At 39.2% G+C, this 24489-nt stretch overlaps 2 protein-coding genes across 7 annotated transcripts in view; both read right to left on the reverse strand.

Moving 5' to 3' along the window:
• The window catches only part of TCEA1 (transcription elongation factor A1), a 38385-nt gene extending 22328 nt beyond the window's left edge, over nt 1-16057 (reverse strand). For 2 of the 3 annotated variants that reach the window (XM_038579308.1, XM_038579307.1), the window contains exons 1-2: nt 15803-16049; nt 5691-5753 (exon numbers count right to left, since the gene is read on the reverse strand). In XM_038579308.1, coding sequence (XP_038435236.1) covers nt 5691-5753; nt 15803-15865 — 126 coding nt within the window. In that variant the 5' untranslated portion in view covers nt 15866-16049. Of the gene's footprint in view, nt 1-5690; nt 5754-15419 lie in introns of all 3 variants that reach the window. The other variant, XM_038579309.1, reaches the window with a different exon arrangement.
• Nucleotides 16058-17091: 1034 nt separating this feature from the next.
• Nucleotides 17092-24489, reverse strand: part of LYPLA1 (lysophospholipase 1) — a 41218-nt gene continuing 33820 nt past the window's right edge. For 2 of the 4 annotated variants that reach the window (XM_038579318.1, XM_038579319.1), the window contains one exon: nt 21776-23368. In XM_038579318.1, the coding sequence (XP_038435246.1) occupies nt 23315-23368 (54 nt within the window). In that variant the 3' untranslated portion in view covers nt 21776-23314. Of the gene's footprint in view, nt 17257-21775; nt 23369-24489 lie in introns of those variants that run through there. The other 2 variants (XM_038579317.1, XM_038579316.1) reach the window with 2 other exon arrangements.

Genomic DNA, 24489 nt, shown 5'->3' on the forward strand with positions numbered 1-24489 from the left:
TAACAAGGCTGGTTAACTAATGAAATGAAATCAGTCTTTCCATACCTCTCAAAGAATAAAATATAAAATGTCTGATTTATATATAAGGCACACTGAAGCATTCGTGACTAATATCTTCACCTCTTTGCTTCTATATATTCTTCTACAAAGATTACTTCATAGATCACCTGCTGTGACTTTAATGAGGATACCCAAATATTACCATCTTCAGAGGTTTAAAAGTGTTTTTTTTGCCCCAAACCAGCATATAATCACAGATATTAAAGTATACCTCAGAGAATATAGTTATGTATCATGTGGTAATAATATGTGCCCAGGATTATGCCAGGAGCATCCATATTCATTAACCTTCCTAACAACTCTTTTATGTTGAGATCATTATCCCTACTTGTCCAGCAATATACCATTAGTAACTGGCAAAGCTGGGATTTTAATGCAGGTCTGCCCACCTCCAAAGTACATGCTCTTTCCAACACATCAACGGTTTTCAAATTGTGTTCAAAGAACACAAAAGCTATGACAGGCCAGTTGAGGATGATAAAAAGAAAAAAAAAAAAAGATAAATTATTTAGTAAGTTCAAGTTGTTAGTAGGCAATCTTTCAAAACATGGTCAATGGAAGAAAAAACAACAAAAGGAGTTGTTAGTGGCAAAAAAAAGGCGGGGGGGAACCCCTGCTGTAAACTTTAAGGCAGAGTAATAGATGGGTACTTACGGTTTCCTGCTAAATTATTCAATCTTCTCAATAAAGAGATTCAGGACAGAAATTTTGTTCAAGAATTCAGAATATGTGTTTGGCTGAACTGGCCTATGTTATACCTATGGAAGGCTGTGCAAGGCAGATAAGGTTCCACAGCAGAAAGATAAAGGGGACTCCACAATTCTAAAATCCAAAAATGGTTTGGGATTAATGTTTTGGGAGGGTTTTCCCTCAAAAAAGTTTATTGCTTTAATAAAATGCTCTCAGTACTCTTTACAGAGAAGAAAATACTTTGAGAACTTTTAAAACTTTTTAGAATTTTTCTAAAACACTTACACATAGACAATTTTCAGAAGCCAGAGCCTGGGCTGATGGCATAGCCTACAACTGAGTGGACCCAGGGCTGTCCTACTAGATGTAGCTAACTGCTCAGAAGCCGGCTTGCACTTGCAGTCACTGTACCAAGAGTCAGGTCTGATCTCCTGATCTCAATGCCTTCAGCACTCCTTCTCCAGCACCATTCACAGCTCTTCCTCACAACTACTCCACAACCTACCCCACCAACCTAGAAGAAAACATAGTTTTGGGGATGCCTAGGTGGCTCAGCAGTTGAGCGTCTGCCTTTGGCTCAGGGTGTGATCCTGTGGTCCTGGGATCAAGTCTCGCATCACGCTCCCTGCACGGAGCCTGCTTCTCCCTCGGCCTCTGTCTCTGCCTCTGTGTCTCTCATGAATAAATAAATAAAATCTTGAAAGAAGAAAGAAAAAAAGAAAGAAAAGAAGGAAGGAAGGAAGGAAGGAAGGAAGGAAGGAAGGAAGGAAGGAAGGAAGGAAGGAAGGAAGGAAAAGAAAGAAAGAAAAGAAAAAAAGAAAAGAAAGAAGAAGGAAGGAAGGAAGGAAGGAAGGAAGGAAGGAAGGAAGGAAGGAAGGAAGAAGAAAGAAAGAAAGAAAGAAAGAAAGAAAGAAAGAAAGAAAGAAAGAAAGAAAGAAAGAAAGAAAGAAAACACACCTAGTTTTGGAGCGAGTGGAAGAAATTATTTGTATTACTAATATAGTTCTGAAGCTTGCCGTTGACACAGATTGGCAAAGAAAATGGAATTTTAGGAAATAGAGGTAAGCAAAGATAAAAGGAGAGCATGAACAAATCATGTGCTGTGAGTGATTGCTTTTTAATTATCATGGGATGTTTTCATCATAACTTCCTGCTTAAAACCCATGAAAAACCCATATGGAGATTAGGCATATGTAACAAACATGCTTATCTAAGAGATTGTCCAGTCAAGAAAAATAAAAAACGAGGCTGCTGAGATAGAGTGACAAACAAAGACGTAGGTAGGTTATTCTCCCCCTTTTTAAAGAGGTTATTTGGGAAACAGTAGAAGAAACTAGACAATCGCTTCTCGGCCTTTTGGCTAAGACCGAGTGTAGAAGAAACTAGACAAAGGAAATGATTATGAAGCTATTTTACTTGGATAACTAAGTCTAAGTGTACCTGTAAGAATGCTCTAGACTCTGGATTTTTCCTAAAACCAGTACACTATAATTTATAGGATATAACAGGTGCGTTATGAAAAAAAGTATTGTGTGCTCAAATAACATGAAGAATTGTAGAGTTAAACAGATTTCCTTTTTTTTTTTTTTTTTAAAGATTTCTTTTTTTCATTTATTCATGAGAGACATAGATAGGTAGAGACATAAGCAGAGAGAGAAGCAGGCTCCCTGCAGGGAGTCTAATGCAGAACTTGATCCCAGGACCCCGGGATCACACCCTGAGCCCAAGGCAGACGCTCAACCACTGAACCACCCAGGCGTCCCTAATCAGGCTTCTTGATTGCAGAACTGATGAAGGATTTTTTTTATATCAACTATACAGTGGGAAATTCTGAACAGAGATGTATGTATGCCTTTGTCCATGTCTGGCCATCTGGTTTCTACAGAACACCAGCTATGCAATAAGAAAACACTACCTTGGAAAGATGGGGAGGGCATTAAGCAGACTTAGGGAATCACATTGATGGTATATCAGAAAGGAATAAGTAGTGAGATTAAGAGATGCTGTTAGCATCACAGGTATTAAGCAGATTCATATGTTCTAGAAGAAAAATCACTTTATGATCTCTCATGAGTTTTTGCCAAGATGATTCAAGATAGGCACCTGGGTGGCTCAGTGGTTGAGCATCTTCCTTTGGCTCAGGTTGTGATCTAAGAGTCCTGGGATCGAGTCCCACATCAGGCTCCCTGCAGGGAACCTGCTTCTGCCTGTTCTCTGCCTTTCTCTATGTCTCAAATGAATAAATAAATAAAATCTTAAAAAAAAAAAAAAAGATAGGCACTAAATATTAAAGTAAAAAACATAGAGCTACTATAAAACACTGTTGAGGGATCCCTGGGTGGCGCAGCGGTTAAGCGCCTGCCTTTGGCCCAGGGCGCGATCCTGGAGACCCAGGATCGAATCCCACATCGGGCTCCCGGTGCATGGAGCCTGCTTCTCCCTCTGCCTATGTCTCTGCCTCTCTCTCTCTCTCTCTCTCACTGTGTGACTATCATAAATAAATAAATAAATAAATAAATAAATAAATAAATAAATAAATAAATAAATAAATAAATAAAAAAAACACTGTTGAAAGAAATTAAAGACCTTAAGAAATGGAAAGGCATCCCATATTCATGGATCCTAAGACTTAAATGTTAAGACTGCAATACTTAAAAAAAACTGAACTACAGATTAAATGCAATTCCTACTAAAATCCCAGCTGCCTTTTGTACAGAAATTAAGTTTGTCCTAAAGTTCACATGGAAATACAAGGGACCCAAAATAGCCAAAATTATCTTGAAAAAAAATAAAGCTGAAGAACTCTCAATTTCCAAATTCAAAACTTACTACAAAGCTAATCAAGACACTGTAGTCCTATAAAAGGAGAGATACATAGATCATGGAATAGACTTAAGAATCCAGAAATAGGGATGCCTGGGTGGCTCAGCAGTTGAGCTTCTGCCTTCGGCTCGCTCAAGGTGTGATCCCGGGGTCCTGGGATTGAGTCCCACATCGGGCTCCTTGCATGAGCCTGCTTCTCCCTCTGCCTATGTCTCTGCCCCTCTCTCTCTCTCTCTCTCTCTCTCTCTCTCTGCCTCTCATAAATAAATAAATAAAATCTTAAAAAAAAAAAAAAAAAGAATCCAGAAATAAAGTCCTATATCTTTTGTGATTTTCAATAAGGATGTCAAGGTAATTCTTTACAGAGAAAATTAAAAAGGTAAACAAGTAGATGTCCATATGTAAGAGAATTAAATTGGACCTCTTCTTATACCACACATGATAATTAACTCAAAATGAATCACAGAACTAAATGAAAGAACTAAAAAAAACAAGAGGAGTGAATTTCCATAACCTTGAAGTAGGCCACTGTTTCTTAGATTTAACATCTAAATCACAAGCACCCAAAGAAAATAGACAAATCAGATTACAACAAAATTTTAAACTTTTGTGCTTCAAAGAACACCACTAAGAAAGTAAAGATAACTCACAGAATAGGAGATAATATTAGCAAATCCTGTATCTGATTAAGGGACTTGTATCTAGAATATATAAAGAACTATTACAACTTAATAATAAAAAAATAAACTATCCCACTTAAAAACAGGCAAAGGATCTGAAAAGACATTTCTCCAAAGAAAGCATATGAATGGTTAAGAAGCACATGAAAAGATGTTCAATATAATTAATCATTAGGGAAATGGAAATCAATACCACAATGAGGTATCACTTCACACCCACCAAGATGGCTATAATCAAAGATAATAACAAGTGTTGGCAAGAATGTGGATAAACTGGAAACTTCATTTACTTGCTGTTGGGAATGTAAAATGGTACAGTCACTGGGGAAAACAGGCTGGCAGGTCCTCAAAATATTCAACATAAAGTTACCTTATGACTCATCATTTCCACTCTTTCAGATCTCTACCCAAGAGAAATAAAAACACACAAACTTGTATGTAAATGTGCAAAGCAAGAATCGTAACAACTGAAAAAGTAGAAACCCAAATGTTCATCAACTGACAAATGAATAAACCAAATGTGGTATATCCATTCAATGGAACATTATTTAGCCATAAAAAGGAACAAAACACTGATACATGCTGCAACATGAATGAACCCTGAAAAGATTATGCTAAGTAAAAGAAGCCAGAGAGGTGCCTGGTTAACTCAGTTTGTAGACCATAGGACTCCTGATCTTGGAGTCATGAGTTTGAGCCCCACACTGAGGGGTAGATTATACTCAAAATGGAAAAAATAAATTTTTTTTTCTTTAAAAAACCAAAAAAAAAGGGATGCCTGGATGGCTCAGTGGTTAAGCATCTGCCTTTGGCTCAGGGTGTGATCCTGGGGTCCTGGGATCGAGTCCCGCATCGGGCTCCCTCACAGGGAGCCTGCTTCTCCCTCTGCCTCTGTCTGGGTCTCTCATGAATAAATAAATAAAATCTTAAAAAAAAAAAAAAAAAAAAAGCCAGACACAAAAGGTCATATATTGTATGATTTCATTTATATGAATTCTCTAGAATAGGTAAATCTAAGGAGACAAAAGGTAAATCGATTAGTGGTTGTCCATGGCAGAAGGGGGGTTGTAACTGGGGGGAAATAAGGAATAACTGCTAAAAGGTACCCCAGAGGCTAGCTTCATGCTGGCAGCAGCTGTCAATGACAGACCAAGAAAGTGAGATCTAGGGAGATCAAATCAGGGCCAAGAATCCACCTTCCTTTCCTTTCATTGTGAGACTTCAAACTTGGAGATTCAGGTTTTATTCTTCTTGAGTAAGGCAACATTTTTCTATAATTAACTTAGTAGATTACTGATTTATGTTACCATCTTAAAAAAAACAAGTTAATAATGGTTTACACCATAACAAGACACTATAAAAAACTTAATGGTATTAAAAATCTTTGCTATTTTATGACAATTACCTATTCAAATCATGACACATATTAGCACATACCTGTAATAATTCCAGGGTCATGGGAATATTCTTAAGCTCCTTCAGTAAATCCAATGCTCCAGCCTATAAAATAAAATAAGAGCATTTTATATAACTTCCTAGATGATAAAGCAGGACTAACTACAGACTTAAATTTATGTTTTCCTATTCACAACTCACTATGGCTCACTTATTCATGTGAGAATAGTATATATACAAAAGAGGGGAAAGGAAAGAGAGGTAGTGTTTTCCAAATAATGGTTGCAACTCATTAAAGAAATATAAAATCCATTTACTGGATTATGACCAGCATTTATTAAGTATTGCTTTGTTAAAGTTTATTTTAAGTAGTATTTGCTTATGTGTCTCAATTAGAAATGTGTTTCTTACTGTGATGGCATAGCACACATCAAATTTCCATGAAGAACACCTATATGATTAAGGAGCCAGCCAATCCTGAGAAAGTGGGAATGGGGGTCAGAAGATGCTACAGCACCTCTAGCATTCACTCACACACAGGGAAAGTGGGAAAGGGCCTATTTTTACTAGAATTCTTTTGAGGTCTCTCTGTATCTTACTGGTCTATCACAAAAACTCTGCTGTCTACCTGATTCCTGCAAAGTAGGAAAAAGCAAATCCTGAAAGAAAACTGAGAATTAAGATGTCAGGCTCATAGGCCTGTCCACTGCCATCTAGAAAGACTACCATATTGATGATGAAGATGGAACAAAATAAGGCTCCTAGAAGAGTTACATAAAGCACCTAGAGTTAAAAAAGGAATGAAATACGCTGAGAAGCAACAGCACTACCTATACCTTAGGGCCAAATATTCTGCTTTGATATTAATTTAATGTATTGTATTTAATATAATACATTCACTTAATCATATTTTATTTAGTCTATAATACTATACTACATTTAGACATATCATTATTCTATATGCCACTAATGAAGAAAAAAATGTTAAACTACAGCATAGTATTATCACTTTTAACTTTGTAATTCTTTTAGACTTGAAATTTTTATCATGTATCATCTTTTACACATATAAGCAAAATAATTTGGCTAAGGTGTTTCTAAAACTACATCACATTCAATGCTTATGAGTCCCTTGCTGACTCGGATTCAATAATATTTTTATATCCCACAAAAAGTTGTGTCAAAAACACAAGTAGTGCAGCATTTCATAAAAGAATCCATCAAAAAGAGCTAAAAGCCTTTAGCTCTTAGCTGGCTTTGTAGTATGTAGAGCTAGCTGTTTTTCATCCCCACTGCTCTTCAACCATTTGGTTCCTCAAGGTTCAAAGTGCACTCCACTAATGTTTTTCAGAGTTTCGTCTAAGCCACTGACACCCACTCTCCTCCAAATGTTGATGCTGGGTTTGATGTTCTGCCTGTGAAAGTACATCCTAACAGCCATCTGGGCAACAATATATGTGTAACTCATTCTGCTTTCTGAAATGCCAAAATACAAAAACTAGGCATCCTACAAATCAATGAAACACAGCATATCCCAGGAAAACAGAAAGTCCTAGAGCATGTCCCTCATTATGCACTCCAAAGGAAAAAACAAACACAGAACTTCATCGTATTATCCTATTTCTTAAATATAATATCAAGTAAAGGCTTCTAATCATAATTTTTCCTCTTCCAAGGGTGCCTGGGTGGCTCAGACAGTTAAGCATCTGCCTTCATCTCAGGTCATGATTCCAGCAGGGTTCTGGGATTGGGTCCCACATTGGGCTTCCTGCTCAGCAGGGAGTCTACTGCTCCTTCTGCCTGCCACTCCCTCTGCTTGAACTCTCTGAGTCAAATAAATAAAATCCTTAAAAATAAATAAAGTTGAGACATCAGACTTGGCCGGTGGAGAATAAAAAAGTATTAATTAAAAAAATATATTAATTTTTCTTCTGGCAACAAACAGATATATCATTGTAATTTTGCCCAGTACCTCATAAATAAAAACTTAAGTTCAACAGCAATTTTGAAACAGGTTATTATGAAGGATTTTAATGATTTACTGCTTAAGGATTCTTTCTGATTTTAAAATTCTATGAATTCTTTTCATTTAGAGGTAACTAAAAATAATGAAACATTATAGTTGTTAGATAAGAAAACATTGACTTTAAATTTACTGGTAATCAGGATTTTTTTCTTTTTTTTTTTTAATTCATAAGAAACACAGAGAGGCAGAGACATAAGTAGAAGGAGAAGCCGGCTCCCTGCGGCGAACCTTGATCCTGGAACCCTGGGATCACGACCTGAGCCAAGGTGCCCCTAATCAGGAATTTCTATAGGAATGACATCTCTTGAGCAAATGGGGTCTTCAATCCCCCATTTGCAAATCCCAAAACCAAAACCCTCTGAAAATCAAGATTTCTTATAGGATTTTCAATTAACTTGTTTACCAGCAACACCTAATCTCAACAAGATGTAAAGCCATTTATGTTCTATATATCCCATTTCATGTGAGAGTACTACATTTCACTATAGAAATGTTAATGTCTGATAATGGGAACTGCCCAGATCTTGTTAAGGATATATGATGTAGGGACACCTGGGTGGCTCAATGGTTGGGCACCTGCCTTCCGCTCGGGTTGTGATCCTGGGATCCGGGATCGAGTCCCGCACTTGGCTCCCTGCGGGGAGCCTGTTTCTCCCTCTGCCTGTGTCTCTGCCTCTCTCTCTCTCTCAGTGTGTGTCTCTCATAAATAAATAAATAAATAAATAAATAAATAAATAAATAAATAAATAAATCTTTTAAAAAAAGGATGTATGATGATGTACCATATTATGTTAATAAAATCTGAAAATTGTGGAATTCTCAAATATATCAGACTCTAAAAGTTTTGATTAAGAGATCGTGGACTTGTATGTTATAACTACCAAGGATTTTTTCCTCCACCCATGTCTCCATGACTTCCTAATCCATTTCTAACCTAGGATCAATTAGAAAGAAGATAAAGAATCAGGCTTCTAAGAGTCCTTAGACTCACAGAATGCTGTCTGTCACATATAAAGTTGATTCTTCTAACACATCAGCAATGTGGCAATAGGACTTAAGTTATTTTCCAAAGAGAAGCAATAGATAGATTTGCATTATTTTCATCACACTCTCCCTTTCTACTCAGATCTCTTTGGTGAGACTGGAGTTAGAGATACAAGCTATGGAAGGAAGAAGCAGCTAAATAAATTTCATGGGATGAAACTGACCTTTCTTGTAAATACACTATGATCTAGCCAAATAAGATAAATATTTCAAATAAAGTTCTTCAAGAAATACACAACTATGATGATCTAAATGAGCAAAAAGGCAAAAAACAGATTCAGTGACAAAAGTTTCTTTGAATATTACCATTGGGCCAAGCACTGTTTTAAATACTTTATATATGTATTACTTCATCTTCACAATAAACCCTATAGAAGCACGTATTTTTTTATCCCCGTTTTACAGAAGAGGAATTGGAAATCCAGAGAGTTTAAGAAACCTGTACAGTCATATGACTATTACTAACTAAAAAAGGTTAGATCTACCCAGTTCCGTCAAACTACATCTATGCTTCTCAACAAATACTCGTTAACTGTGTAACTTGAAACTCTGAGGATACAGCAATGAGCAAGACAAATCCTTTCTGACTTTAGGGAATTTAAAAATAAACATAAATCTTTGAGCATCTACTTGAAACTCTCAATTATACAAAGAAACAAACTCAGAAAAGGAAAGTGACTTGGCCAACTGATAGGTAATAGAAAAGGATAAGAACTACAATTTCCTGACCCTCACACCACCGTTTTCTCCATTTTGTAAATCCACTGGCAGCAGTTCTGCTCTGTGAACTGGGGAGAGCAGCATTACTAAACAAGAAACTATATTCCACCCTTCCCCAATCATCACTTGCCTCTAAAGGTCAAGCCTATTAGATTGCAGCATCACCTACAGATAATGATGCAAGGGAAAGAAAGATTCCACCTTATCTTCCAGAGTCAAATTTAGTTCACATTACTGGCTGAATAATAAACAACAGCTACCACATGACTTTATTATATGGATGGTACTGTCATGAGAAACAAGTACTTTTACAAAATACCATATTCAAATTTGTATTGTGCACTCAGCATATACAAGCTTGCATAGGATACAAACATCCTCCTCCTCAAGGAGATGTAAGGAGGAGGAAGCAACACAGAACATACAGTGAAGAGCACGGGATATATATATATATATATATCAGATCTAAATACACCAGATCTAAATTCAAACCCATGCACAGCCATTTCCCAATTATAAGATCTTGGGAATGTTATTTGTCCTTCTCAAGCTTCAGCATCTTTATATGTAGGAGAGCTTAATATACTGATCTAAAACAGTTAAAATGGTCAAATGGAGTAATACGGCACATATGAAGTACTGAAAAAGAATGTCTGACACACAGGAAGGAGATGGTTGATAAGGGGTACAAAGAAATAAAAAGATTTATCTACTTCCATCATAACAATATTCTCAAAGAGCCATATAAGCCAGCATTTTAATTGTTATTTAACCCAATCAACTCCAACCCCTTAGAATTATGAGATTCCAAGGTTTAAAAAAAATTAAGGTGCTATTTTTTTAAAAAAGGAAACACTGTAAATATTTTAATTATGGCTCAGCAACATCACTATATATTAGGAATTATAATTGTATTATGTCATCTCAAATGTGTAGTTATTCTCAACCAAAAGCACAAGCAATGAAAGAAAAAATAAATTTGACTTCATCAAAATTGAAAGTTTTTGAACTTCAAAAGACATATTTAGAGAATGAAAAGATAGGGACGCCTGGGTGGCTCAGTGGTTGAGCGCCTGCCTTTGGCTCAGATCTTCAGGATCCAATCCTGCATAGGACTCCCTGTAGGGAGCCTGCCTCTGTGTGTGTCTCTCTCATGAATAACTAAATAAAATCTTTTAAAAAAAGTGAAAAGATAAACCACAAAATGGGAGACAATATATACAAATCCTGTCTCTGATAAAAGTCTAGTATGCAGAATACAAAGAAGTCTTACAATTCAATAATACAAATACTCAGTTAAATGCGCAAAGGATTTGAACAAACATTTCTCCAAAGATACAGAAATAGCCAGCAAACAACGAAAAACCATCATCAGTCATCAGAGAAATGCAAATCAAAACCACAATGAGATACCTCTTCATATCCACTGTGATGGCTATAATAAAAAAAGACATAACAAGTGTTGATGAAGACGTGGTTAAACTGGAACCCTCAACCCATTGCTGGTAAGAATTAAAATGGTACAGCAGGTTTGGAAAACAGTTTGGTAGTTACTCAAGAAGTTAAACATAGTTATCATATGATCTAGCAATTCTACTCCTAGGTACATATCCAAGAGAAAAAAAAAAAAAACACAAAACAAAACCATATGTCCATACAAACACCTGCACAAGAAGATTCTTAGCAGTATTATTCATAATAACCAAAAAGTAGAAATAGCCCAAAATGTCCATCAAATGATGAATAAACAGGGCAGCCCGGGTTGCTCAGTGGTTTAGCGCCACCTTTGGCCGGGGGCGTGATCCTGGAGACCCGGGATGGAGTCCGCTGTCAGCTCCCTGCACAGAGCCTGCTTCTGCCTCTGCCTGTTGTCTCTGCCTCTCTCTCTGTGTGTGTCTCTCATGAATAAATATTTTTTAAAAAATGATGAATAAACAAAATGTGGTATATCCACTAGTACATTAGTGCTACATAGTAATACAAAGGAATGAAGTACTGATACCTACTATAACATAGATGAATCCTGAAAACATTAAGTAAAAGAGGCCCCTCCCAAAAGACCACATATTGTAGGATTCCACTTATACAAACACATGCTGTACAATCCTATTTATTGAAATATCCAAAATAGCAAATCCAAACAGAGACAGAAAAAGATCAGCAGTTGAGGAGGGTGTAGATATATGGTGGTGACTACTTAATGAGTACAGGTTTCTTTTTTGGAGTGATGAAAGTGCTTTTGGGGTGCTTGGGTGGCTCAGTCAGTTGAGCATCTGCCTTCAGCTCAGGTCATGATCTCAGGGTCCTGGGATTGAGCCTGAATCACATCCAGCTCCCTGCTAGGTAAGGGGGCTGCTTCTCCCTCTGCTCCTCCCCACTCCACTCATGGGGGGAAGGGGGGCATGCTTAAAAGCTTTAAAAAAATTGCTCTTAAATTAGCTAGCATGGTGATAGCTGCACAAATCTGTGAATATACTAAAAACCACTGAATTGTATATTTTTAAAAAGAGAACTGTATTATGCAATTCAATAAGGTGGTCATAAAAAATTGTGTAGTCATTCTAAATTTCAATTTATACTAATCAATCTAACCCTGATATGAAAACCAAAGTGTTTTTCCTACAATCCAGGTATCAGGGCAGCCCAGGTGGCTCAGCGGTTTAGTGCCACCTTCAGCCCAGGGCGTGATCCTGGAGTCCTGGGATCGAGTCCTACGTCAGGCTCCCTGCCTGTATCTCTGGCGTGCGCTCTCTCTCTCTCTCTCTCTCTCTCTCTCATGAATAAATAAGTAAAATCTTAAAATAATAACAATAATAATAAACAAAGCTCAACACCACTCACAAAATCTATGAATTTGAAAATTCTAAGTTACCTCACTCCTTCTCCTAGAGTCATGTCATAAATCCTTTACAAAAATAATACAAAAGGTTTTTTAACCTTTGCCATATTCTTAAGGACTGCCAAGATTTTTAATTCATCTAATCTTTATTAAATTATCTCAATTTACCACCAAAGAAACCAAAAAACAACAAAACATTTTATAGATGTTAAGGAATTTGCCTAAGAGCACACTGCTAAAGTTCAGAAGAGGCAAGATTTCAATCCACATTAGGAGTCAGACTTGCTTATTGACATCAAGTCAAAATGACATTAAAAAAAAGTTAAAATGGGGCAGCCAGGGTAGCACAGTGGTTTAGCACCGCCTTCAGCCCAGGGTTTAATCCTGGAGACCTGGGATCAAGTCCCATGTTGGGCTCCCTGTGAGAAGCCTGCTTCTTCTGCCTGTGTCTCTGCCTCTGTGTCTCTCATGAATAAATAAATAAAATCTTAAAAAAAAAAAAAAGTTAAAATGACATTAAAAAAAAACAGCTAATACCTGAAAATTTGGATCTAACTTATGTGGTTCATTAAGCCCTCAGAGTGTGCACTTAAAAGTGGCTAATACTGTTTAAGATCAAGTATACACATGGGACAACATTCTGGATAGTACTGGGGTCAAGGATATTGACTGGATATTTAGAGAAACCTGACTCCTCTAGAACAGCAAATATCCTTACTTTCCGGTCTTCTATTCACCTAATTATACCCATGCAAGGTTCAAAAAAGAGTCTTCTAGAGAGATACTGCAGCTTGAGAGAGTAGTACTGGCTTTGAGTAAAATAGATTTAGATTCACATCTTCATCGAGCCTCTCTCTAGCTATTTGGCTTAGGACAATTCGCTTAACTTTCCAAATAGTTTCCTTATTTTCATAATGGGGATATTACTTATTGTGCAAAACTGCCCTAGGAATAAGTACTTAGCCCAATGCCTGGCTCAGAGTAATAGTTCAATAAACGGTAGCTGTTTTTATTATTACTTAAATGTGACATCTACACTTTATTAACACAAAGTATCCAATAATAGCACTTAAACTTGCCAACTCAAGAGGACAACTACTATTTTTCAGGCAAACTTTACTTCTTCATAGTGTAAAAATATTTTAAAAAGCTCAGAGAAAATCTGGAAACCATACACTCACATACACACACAAAAAGAGAGAGAAGTAAGTCTATCATAATCCTACAACCCCCAAAACAACTTCTGTTAAACTACTGATCTCTTAAAAAGCTATTTGTGGGTTGATGCGCTTTGGAGAGCAAAGAGGGAGAGCCATTCAGACCACTTCCCTTTATTTCATTTGCCAATTTGAATTTCTGTAAGATATACAGAAAAAGGGAGAAGGAAAAAACAAAAGAGCCAGTCATTTTTATCTTTTTTTGGGGGGGGGGAGGGGCAAGTTTCCATATTGGTCAAGTTTTGAACTATCAGAAAAATGAGATTTGAGAACTATCAGTAAAATGAGATTTGAGAAGTATCTGTGATAAATGAGTTTATCCTCATTTTCCCCCAGACTCATTACTCCCTTATACCTTGAGAACTGAAAATAAATACAAACTGGTCTTCTCCATACTTATCCACTACAGAATGACTCGTTTTTAAGAAACACCTATTACAAGGAAAAGAAACAAACAGCTAATATATTACATGATTAACAGATTATACATTATAGCCTGAATTAGAGAAAAAATCACCCAACAAAAGGCCTTTTTCCCTCAGAGCTTCTATTGTGGGAATCTAGGGATCTCCAGGTAAAGAAAAAAACTTTCCAATTTAAGCAAAATAACAGAAATCTTTAGCCTATCAAATAACCAGATTTCATCACTTGTAGTGGGGAACGAAAGGGCTGTTATCAATGAGAAAAATAAACGGCAAAGGTAATGTCTGGAACAGAAAACAAACAGGAAATGCTTTAAAAGACTAAAATTGCAAATACAGACTAACAGTATGAAATTACATGCTAGGCAAACGCACCTGTTAAAAAAAAAGAGGAACAGACTACGGATGAAGTCTTAAGAATTCAGTGTTTAACACTATTTTTTGCTCTGTTAAACTCTGGCATGCTGCCCAGTAAAAAAAACTGGGTCCAGGGATGCCTGCCTGGGTGGCTCAGGTCATGATCCCGGGGTCCTGGGATGGAGTCCCGCATCAGGCTCCCTGCAAGGAGCCCGCTTCTCCCTCTGCCTGTGTCTCTGCCTCTAACTAATTAATTTAAAACATTGGGTCCTGGCTTAATCCAAACTGTACAGTACCTAATTTCAGTAGGTGAGCTACTTACACCTCTCTGGCTCAATTTCTTGTTCTGCAAAATGGGTACACCATAATAGCTTTGTTGTGAGTCTCAAAAGAATCTTTTGATGCTTTTTGACTGTAAAGTGCTGTACAGGGACGCCTGGGTGGCTCAGTAGTTGAGCGTCTGACTTTGGCTCAGGTCCTCATCCTGGAGTCCCCAGTCCCGCCCCTCACAGGGAGCCTGCTTCTCCCTCTGCCTATGTCTCTGCCTCTCTGTGTCTCTCACGAATAAATAAAATCTTAAAAAATGCAGTAATAATAATAAAGTGCTGTAGAAATCAGAGCAGCGATTCTCTCCTTCACATTAGCCTGAGGTGGAACTTATTTGGTAGGTAGGAAGAAGTTATTTCAGATACACTGATACTGAAAATGTACTGAGCAGCGTGGAACAAATTCAGGTGAAGACAATCATGGAGTTGCAGCCGAAAACAGATGACTGAACCAGAAAGCTGAAAGTAGTAACACTGGTGGACAAAAATGCAGAAACTGGAAGATTTCATAGGAACCACAAAGAGTACATGTCCACATAAGCACGGTATCAATAACAAGCTAATACCACTGGCACTGCCTGTGAGCCGCTCGGAGCACCAGCAGCGACACCCGGCCCAAGGCATCCCTCAGCACATCCTAGCGTGCTCTCTGCATACGACCACCTGACAATACCCACCTTTTAAAAAACGTTTAGCAACTTGCCGAGGACACCAGCCTACCCTACCTCCTTACTCACCGAGCAGACCTGCGGCGGCGTCGGAGATAAATGAATGTTTTTAGCACTCTTCAAAAAAATAAGACCCATAAAATTCAACTTACCAGCGTGATGTCTGAAACATACCACAAACCCCTAAGTGGTGTGATTTCTAGTGGTTAGCCGGCGATCACGGAAAAGAGGGTGAATTCTTTCAACCGTGAAGAGCTTTCTACAGCCTCCAACGGTCAAGCTAAAGCAGCGGGGTCACCGGCAAGTAGACCGACCCCGCAAGTTCCAAGTGGGAACGCCCCGAGCCGGGTGGCCACGCTGCGCCCACGACACCCGGGGCACCGCGACCCGGGGCACCAACGCCCTCCCCGGCGCCCGCACGGCCCACGCCGGCGTTCGGCGCGGGCAGGGCCGGCGGGGGGGCCCGGGAGCCGCCGGTGGCCCGGCCCGAGGCCGCCTGGCCTCCCTGCCGGCCCGCGTCGCCTGCCGCGCTCACCGCGTTCTTCTTCTGCACCATCTTGTCCATCTTCTTGGCAATACGGACCACCTCGTCCTCCATGGCTCCCGCAGGTCTTCCCCGCGCCCAGCCCGTCCGGGTCGGGAAGTGGGCGAAGCCGGAGCTGAGGGCACTGCAGGCCGCGACCCCAGGCGCTGGGCGAGCCCACCACAGCAGGCCCGGGCCTAGGCCCTTCCACGCCAACCAAGCCCGCGGCGGCGGCGGCGGCGGCAGCGGCGGCGGCGGCGGCGGCGGTGGCGGCGGCGGCGACTCCGCCCCCGCAGGCAGCTCCAATCGAGCTCCGCGCTCACTGTGCAGGCACTGCCAGTCGACAGCGGATCGCCGGCAAACCGCGCGCCCAGCCGCCGGCCAGACGGGCGTCGACCGAAGCGCGGCCAAGGAGATGACGCGCAAAGCGCGCGGCGGGGCCTCCCGCGGGTCGGCCGGGGACGTCGGCGGGAGGCGGGGCCGGGGTTTGCCGCGCTGGGGCCTCGGGCCCCGCCCCCGCGCGGGCGAGCGGCGACTCGGCGGAGGCCGGCGGAGCTCCGCGCCCCGGAGGGCGGAGACTCAGACGTCGGCGGCGAGTAAGGCCTCGGAGCTGGAGCCTGAGTCCGCGGGAGGCGGTACCCTGAAAACCAGCCCCCCAAGTAGTGGGCTGCGCGGAGGCTGTGATCGCGGGGCGTCCCCTGCCTGCCGTGTGTGAGCTCCGCGGGGACCGAGACCCAGCCGCGGCCTGGAGCCAGAGTGTCCCACGCGGTATTTGAATATAGTTGACACTTGACAGAAACGTTCGCGACCAGGAAATAAGGCGTCTCATCTGCTTCTGAAGATGACTGAGGAAGTTGGCCTCTTTGAGGCTTGTGACCAACAACACAAAGCCAACGTAGGAAATGGAAATACCCTATTATTAATACCCTCTAGCATGAGGGTGCAGGCTCCTTCAGTCCGTCGTCGCCCGACTACAGCTTTGCCCACCAACTCCTGCTGTTTGCAGACAGATCCCCAACCACGTGTAGTTATCACGAATCAAAATTCCCCTGTTTTTTCCCATACTAGAATGACACAGTTTTCCTACTTCTAGCTCAGTTATTTTGGGGGAAGAGGAATGTTGTCCTTTTCCCTTTCTCATGATTTCCTGTATTTTATCTCCTTTTAAAATTTTTATCATTGACTCCCAAATTAACTTGCAGTGAGACTGTATGACTGGGAAGGAACTGGTTCTTAGGTGTCTGTTGAGGTTTGAATGGTCAGTTTTTATAAATATACTAGTGTCCTGATAAAGAACTTGTATTCCAGGGGCACCTGGGTGGCCGAGTCAGCTGAGCTTCCGACTGTGGGTGGGGTCATGATGTCAGGGGCCTGGGCGGGAGCCCCTTACTGACTGGGCTGGGTGGGGAGTTGGCTCGGGGTTCTCGCTCTCCCTCTGTCCATCTCGCACCCCCGCACTCTCACATCTTGAAAAGAAAGAAAAAAAAAGAAAAGAAAAAGAAAAGCATTTGTAGAATAGCAGGTAGAAGGTTCCATACAGGCTCATTACCTAAGAATTGACTTTATTGTTCAAATACTTATATTTTGCTGCATTCTATTAATGTGTGTAAAAATCTCCATTTATGATTATGAATTTGTACACTTACTCTTAACAATTGTCACTTTTTGTCCCCCCCCCCCCCCCCCCCAGAGAATCAGCTTGGTTTGTTTCAGAGAGGGTGCACCAGCAGGGGAGGAGCAGGAAGAGAGAGAATCTTTTTTTTTGTAATTTTTATTTATTTATGAGAGAGAGAGAGAGAGAGAGAGAGAGATACAGGCAGAGGGAGAAGCAGGCTCCACCGGGAGCCCGATGTGGGACTCGATTCCGGGTCTCCAGGATCGCGCCCTGGGCCAAAGGCAGGCGCCAAACCGCTGCGCCACCCAGGGATCCCAAGAGAGAGAATCTTTTTTTTTTCTTTTCATTTTTATTTATTTATGATAGTCACAGAGAGAGAGAGAGAGAGAGAGAGAGAGAGAGGCAGAGACACAGGCAGAGGGAGAAGCAGGCTCCATGCACCGGGAGCCCGACGTGGGACTCGATCCCGGGTCTCCAGGATCGCGCCCTGGGCCAAAGGCAGGCGCCAAACCGCTGCGCCACCCAGGGATCCCGAAGAGAGAGAATCTTAAGCAGCTCCATGGAGTTCAATGGGAGGCTCCATCTCAGGACCCTGAGATCATAACCCAAGCTAATATGAGTCAGTCACTTAACCCACTGAGCCACCCAGGTGCCTGTTTGTTTTTTACTGTGGTAAAATACACATAATGTCATCAAATGACTAAAACAATTTAAAACGAGTTTGATATCCTTTATCCTCGGGAAAACAATGCATGGATTGGGAGAGTACAGTGCCTCACAAGCAGTGGGAGCACCAATCACAAGGGATTTGGGGCAAGAGATTATAGAACATTGACAAGACAAAGGGGAAACAGGGATCCCTGGGTGGCGCAGCGGTTTGGCGCCTGCCTTTGGCCCAGGGCGTGATTCTGGAGACCCGGGATCGAATCCCACATTGGGCTCCCGGTGCATGGAGCCTGCTTCTCCCTCTGCCTATGTCTCTGCCTCTCTCTCTCTCTCTCTCTCTCTGTGACTATCATAAATAAAGAAAAATTTAAAAAGGGGAAACAGGGCATGATTGGCTAGGAGGTAGGGGAATTCCTTATAAACACAGCAGGTCCTATTTTCTAGGCTAAAGTAGGCTAGCTTAAGCTGAGTTAGAGGATTGCGATGGGTTTATGTTAGATTTCCCTGACAGGGTTTCCCTTAAGTGCAGGCTTAGATATGTGACTTAAACCAAGGCACAGGAGCGGTCCCCATTTTATGGGCCCCAATATACAAGTAACTTCTAAAATTTACCATTTTAACTAATTTAAAATGTGCAATTCAATACCGTTTAGTACAATCACAATGTTAAGCAACCATCACCTTTACTTCCAAAAAGATTTCTATACATTTCATCACCTCAAAAAGGAACCCTGTGCCCTTCAGGCAGTCACTCCTAATTCCCCATCCCCCAACTCTTGGCAATCACTAATCTGCTTTCTAGCTCTATGGACCTATTCTGATCCTTTCATATAAGTGGGATCATACAATATGTGACCTTTTGTAACAGGCTTCTTTCACTTAGCATAGTGTTTTCAAGAATTATCTATGATGTAGCATGTATCACTATTTCATTCCATTTTATGGCTGAATGATATCGTGTTATATGGCTATATCACATTTTGTATTCATTAATTGATATATATGCGCATGGTTTCAACAGGTTACCTTTCACTGTTCCACATTTTCACTCTTGTGAATAGTGCTGCTATGAATATTACACAATACAAGGTTTTCTGTAAACACCTGTACATTCTTTTCAGTATGTAACTGGGAGTGAGTTGCTAGGTCTTAGGGGAATTATTTAATTTTGAGAAATTGGCCTGTTTTCACATAGCAGCTGCCCATTTTACATTCCCACCACAAACGTACTTACGGTTCCAATTCTCCATATCCACAGTTGTTTTTACATATTTTTACTTGTTATACGTATTTTTTAAAAGACTTTATCCATTTGAGAGAGAGGCTGAGCAGGGATGATGGGGAGGCGGGTAGAGAGAAGCAGACCCCCCCACTGAGCAGGGAGCCCAAAGAGGCAGGGGGACTCCATCCCAGGACCCTGAGACCAAGACGAACAAGAGCTGAAGGAAGATGCTTAACCAACTGAGCCACCCAGGTGCCCCTGTTTTTATGCATATTTTTTATTCTAACCATCCTTCTCATGGGTGTAAAGTGGATTTTTAAAAAACATTTTATATATTTATTTGAGAGAGAGGGAGAGCACGCATGCACACGCACAAGAGCAAAGGGAAGAGCAGAGGGGAAGGAGAAAGACAGAATCTCAGATTCCACGATAAGCACAGAACCCAATGAGGGGCTCATCTCACAACCCTGAGATCAGACCTGAGCAGAAGCCAAGAATCTGCCACTCAACCAACGGAGCCACCCAGGTGCCCCATGAAGTGGATTTTAATTTGCACTCCCCTAATGAATAACTGTGCTAAGCATATTTTAATGTGCTTATTGGCCATTTGTGTATCTGGAGAAATGTCTATTCAAGTTCTTTGCCCGAATTTTAATGAGGTTCTTTTGTTTTTGAGGATTTTTAAATATTTTCCGGACACTAAATTCATTAGGTACGATTTGCAGATCTTATTTCCCATTCTGTAGTTTCTATTGATAGTGATCTTTGATATCTAAACTTATTCAATTTTATTGAAGTCCAACTTATGTTTTCTTTTGTTGCTTGTAATTTTACTGTCATATCTAGAAAATCATTGGCAAATCAAGATCATGAAGATTGCCATTGCCATTTTAGTAAGATTGTCTTCCAATTCATAAAAATGGAATGTCTTGGGGCACTGGTTGTCTCAGTTGGTGGAGCATGCAACTTTTGATCTTGGGGTTGTGAATGCAGGCCCCACATTGTAGAGTTTACTTAAAAATAAAAATAAATCTTTAAAAGAGTGGAATGTCTTTCCTAAATTAGGTCTTTTCACAATATTTTTAGTGTACAAATCCTTTACCTTAAATTTTTTCCTAAATTTTATTCTTTTGAATGCTATTTAAAATGGAATTTTCTTAATTTCCTTTTCAAATTTTTCATTGCTAGAATTTACAAACATATTTTTATATATTGATTTTGTATCCTCCAAATTGGCTGAGTTTATTAGCTCTGATTTTTTTTTTTTAACTCTTTAGAATTTTCTACATAATAAAATTATTTCATCTGGGGACACCTAGGTGGCTCAGTGGTTGGGTGCCTGCCTTTGGCTCAGGTCGTGATCCTGGGGTCCAGGATCGCATTGGGTCTCCCTGAGGGAAGCCTGCTTCTCCCTTTGCCCGTGTTTCTGCCTCTCTCTCAGTCTGTGTCTCTCATGAATAAATAAAATCTTAAAAGAAGATAAAGTTGATGTAAGGATTGTTATATTAATAAAGGATATAAAATGCTTAGTATAGTGCCTAGAACATCTCAACTACTTAAATTACATTTTCACTCTTTTAGTAATTTTTACAAAAAGAAATGGTATGTTGTTAGAGGAGTGGAAATATGTATCTACTTTTTTTTTTTTTTTTTTAATTAAATCCTATACCCAACATGGGGCTGGAACTCATGGCCTTGAGATAAACACTCACATGCTACTAAGCCAGCCAGGCGCCCATCATATATCTACTTCTAAAAATAGCAGTAACACTGATTGCAATACTAGACAAATTTTCCAATTATTTATATATACATAAGACACTGCTGCTGTCAATAGAGATTAACAATGCCACACTGAACACATCTGTGAACACAGTAGTTGAAAAGGATAATGAAATAAAAGATTATCATATGAAATAAGGTGCTGCTGTGAAGGCTAAAAGTTGCAGACAATATTTTGGTACAAAACTCCCTTACCATTAGGACGACCCAAAAATAGAACAAGCTACCTCACAAAAAGACGAGCTGGTACTCAGTTTTAAGTACTCAGTTTTAAGTACTCAGAAGCAGAAAATGAAAGACTGCTTAAGAGAGGGAAAAGAAAGGATTCCCTTATTGGGAAATGCTAGACATCAACAGTAAAAAGAAGAAACTATTTGGATACTGACTCATGACACTAAAGATCCCACGAATACTGCACAAAAGGAGGCGACTTGGAAACACTAAACAAAACTTCTCCAACAGGTCAGAAACACTGAGAACCAAATTTAAGAATATTTTTTTAGCTCATTAAAATTGAGTAACAAGAGAAGCTTTTCTCATCCTTGTTCCATTCCAGGACAACCATAACATCATCAAAAACTCTCTCCTGAATGCATGTTCTTATGATTGCACTGCCATTTTCCCTTTTTCAGTATAGTCGGTCATTTGAAGACAAACCCAAATATTAAAAATAGTACTTGAAAAAGCAATCACAGAAAAGTCAGAATTAAAATTTTATTCCACATTGGTAGAAATCATGAAAAAGATTTACATTTTCACATATTACAGCACAACATTTCAACGGAGTATTTCCTGCCATAAATTAGATTTTGCTGATTTGTATAACTAAAATAACAATTTATATTCTTTAAGGTAAAGCAAAATGACTTAGTAAATGATTGTTTAAAAAATTTAAATACAGACATAAACATATGGCTTCATTATTAACATTCTATACAGTCCACATCATATGTATTGAGTTGTGATTAATCTCCATCACCCATAAATTTGTTTTCCAGTAATTTTTACCAATAATCTGAAAAATTCAACTACCTAAAATCAAGTAATTGCTACTTTTATGTTTGCACAAAAATTAAAATAAACCCATCTGACTAAAGTGAAGTTTTCAAGTAAGTCTGTTGGCAGATAAAAATAAAGCAAATTTTTCTAATGGACTGTTCATTTTCTACGGTAGTTGGTTTCAAACACATGTACAAGTAAACTAAAACTATGCTACGAAGACAATCATTTTAGAGCCAATCATCTTATAAATTAGTTTTTAAGATCTGTCTTAAATATTCCAGAACATACTAGAATATGACCTACTTATTCTTTCAGTTAATTACAGAAAAAATAATCACAGAATTATTCCCATTATCTAAATTGAAGATCCTAATAACTATATAGGTCTAACTTTGGACTAAGGTGCAGTTTAAGAAGTAAGTAGTGTAGGAAGTTTAAAGGTTTCTTTATATAAGTGTAACTACACTTTAAATACCATCAAATCTGTGATTCAGAATATCAAATTACAGCATGTATTGGCAGCAGATGTCTATGGCAAGGAGGCAATATCTGGTCTGTTATGAAAGATTTAAAAAAAAAACACATTTCTAGAGAGGAAAAAAATATTAAACAGAAATGATCAGGGAAAGTAAAGCCTGGTCCCCAAAATAAAAGGGCCATTAACTGAAGAGAGGAATATTACTCTTTACTGATCTTAGAAGCATTATCCCTATTATTGGGGAAAATGTAGTTAACATCTCATCCTTATTATGTATTACAATCATTAAGTATATAACGAATACATATATAAAAATACAGATAATGCATGGTGACTAAGTAATTTTGGAGTAAGTCCAAAGACTAAGTCACAGCATGCATAAATCATTTATATCTTACTGTTCATTGATACCTAACAAATTTTCATTAAGCATACTAATAATTTTCAAATGATGTAATAAAAAATCTGGTTATAATATTTTATTATTTTGCTGAATTACATTTGGGAAAAAGAAGCTTAGATGCTTCACTTATTTTAATACTAGTATATTCTGAATCATATTATACAAATACATGTATAGAAACTTAAAAGACCATATTTCCCACAAGGAGATACTATGTAGTCTGTGTCATCGGTGGGTATTTGCAAAACATTTTAACACTGCAAACATTAAAAGTTTCAAGATTGGGCACAGGAGAAGGTTTATACGCTACTGTAACGATGCTGGTGTGCACTTCTACACAAGGCCTCTTAGTGACATCAATCAACTGGAGGTAAAAGTCTATCAATGAAATGCTTGATATCCATCATTTCCTGTTTGGAATAAAGTGATTTAATAAGCAGTTACAAAATCAGAAATTAAATCCCCACTAAAATACCAACTAAATCGATGGTGTGCTTAGGTATGATGAAACCACATTTTTACTACTTCAATTAAATGAAAAGTTTTAACAGAGAAATGACGCTCCAACAGGAATTTCAGAACATTTCCTATGATTAGAATTACTATTGTACATTCAAATGATAGCTCCCAACTATTATGCAGTCCCATGAAAATGGTCTGCGCATTTTAGTATACTTGAACAAAATAAAATGCAGGGGTTGGGTGGGGAAAAGGGGGCTTAGAAGTATCCAGAGAAGTAGCACTAAGGATACAATTATGGCCAACTAAGTATGGTTGGAAAAACCTAGCTTTTAACCTTTCCTCATTAGAACGAAAGGCTAAATCCATAGCATAAAACATTTTGTGCCTTTCAAGGATTTACATACAACCAACCATTTGAAAGACAGCAAGTACCTATGATAGGCCTGGAAAGATATGAAAAATATATCAAGTATTACAAAAGAAACATTTCTAGAGACTCCTGCATATGGCTCAGTTTTCTCATTCCCCTCAATTTCTTACTATGGCCTCTAGTATTTCAAGGCTTAACCTCACAGACCCACAAATTAGCAAGACAAAGAACCTTCACCCTTATAATTTAATCAGTCAGAAAATAAAGCCACAGCACAGAAATGCTCTATTTTACAACACTCTCAAGTCCTAGAACTTTCCTGGTGATGACACCTACACCATTTTACCTCTTTTCACTTTCTGCTCCTAATTGTTTAGTCCAATGTTCTCCAATATGATTGCACAAAGAATCATCAGCTTTTTTTTCTTTTTAGGTAAGCTCTACATCCAACATGGGGCTTGACCACACAGCCCTGAAATTGAGTTGCATGCCTGGAGTGTGCAAATAGTATGCACATCTTGATCTTGGTGTTTTAAATTCCAGCCCCAAATTGAGTATAGAGATTAGGTAAACAGAATCTTAAAAAGCCACATGTTCTACCAACTGAGCCAGCCAGGTGTCCCTATGGAGCTTTAATTTAAAAACACATCCATGAGGGTGCCTGGGTGGCCCAATTGGTTAAGTGTCTGCCTTCAACTC

Source organism: Canis lupus, chromosome 29 (assembly GCF_011100685.1).
Source record: "Canis lupus familiaris isolate Mischka breed German Shepherd chromosome 29, alternate assembly UU_Cfam_GSD_1.0, whole genome shotgun sequence".
Lineage (NCBI taxonomy): Eukaryota > Metazoa > Chordata > Mammalia > Carnivora > Canidae > Canis > Canis lupus.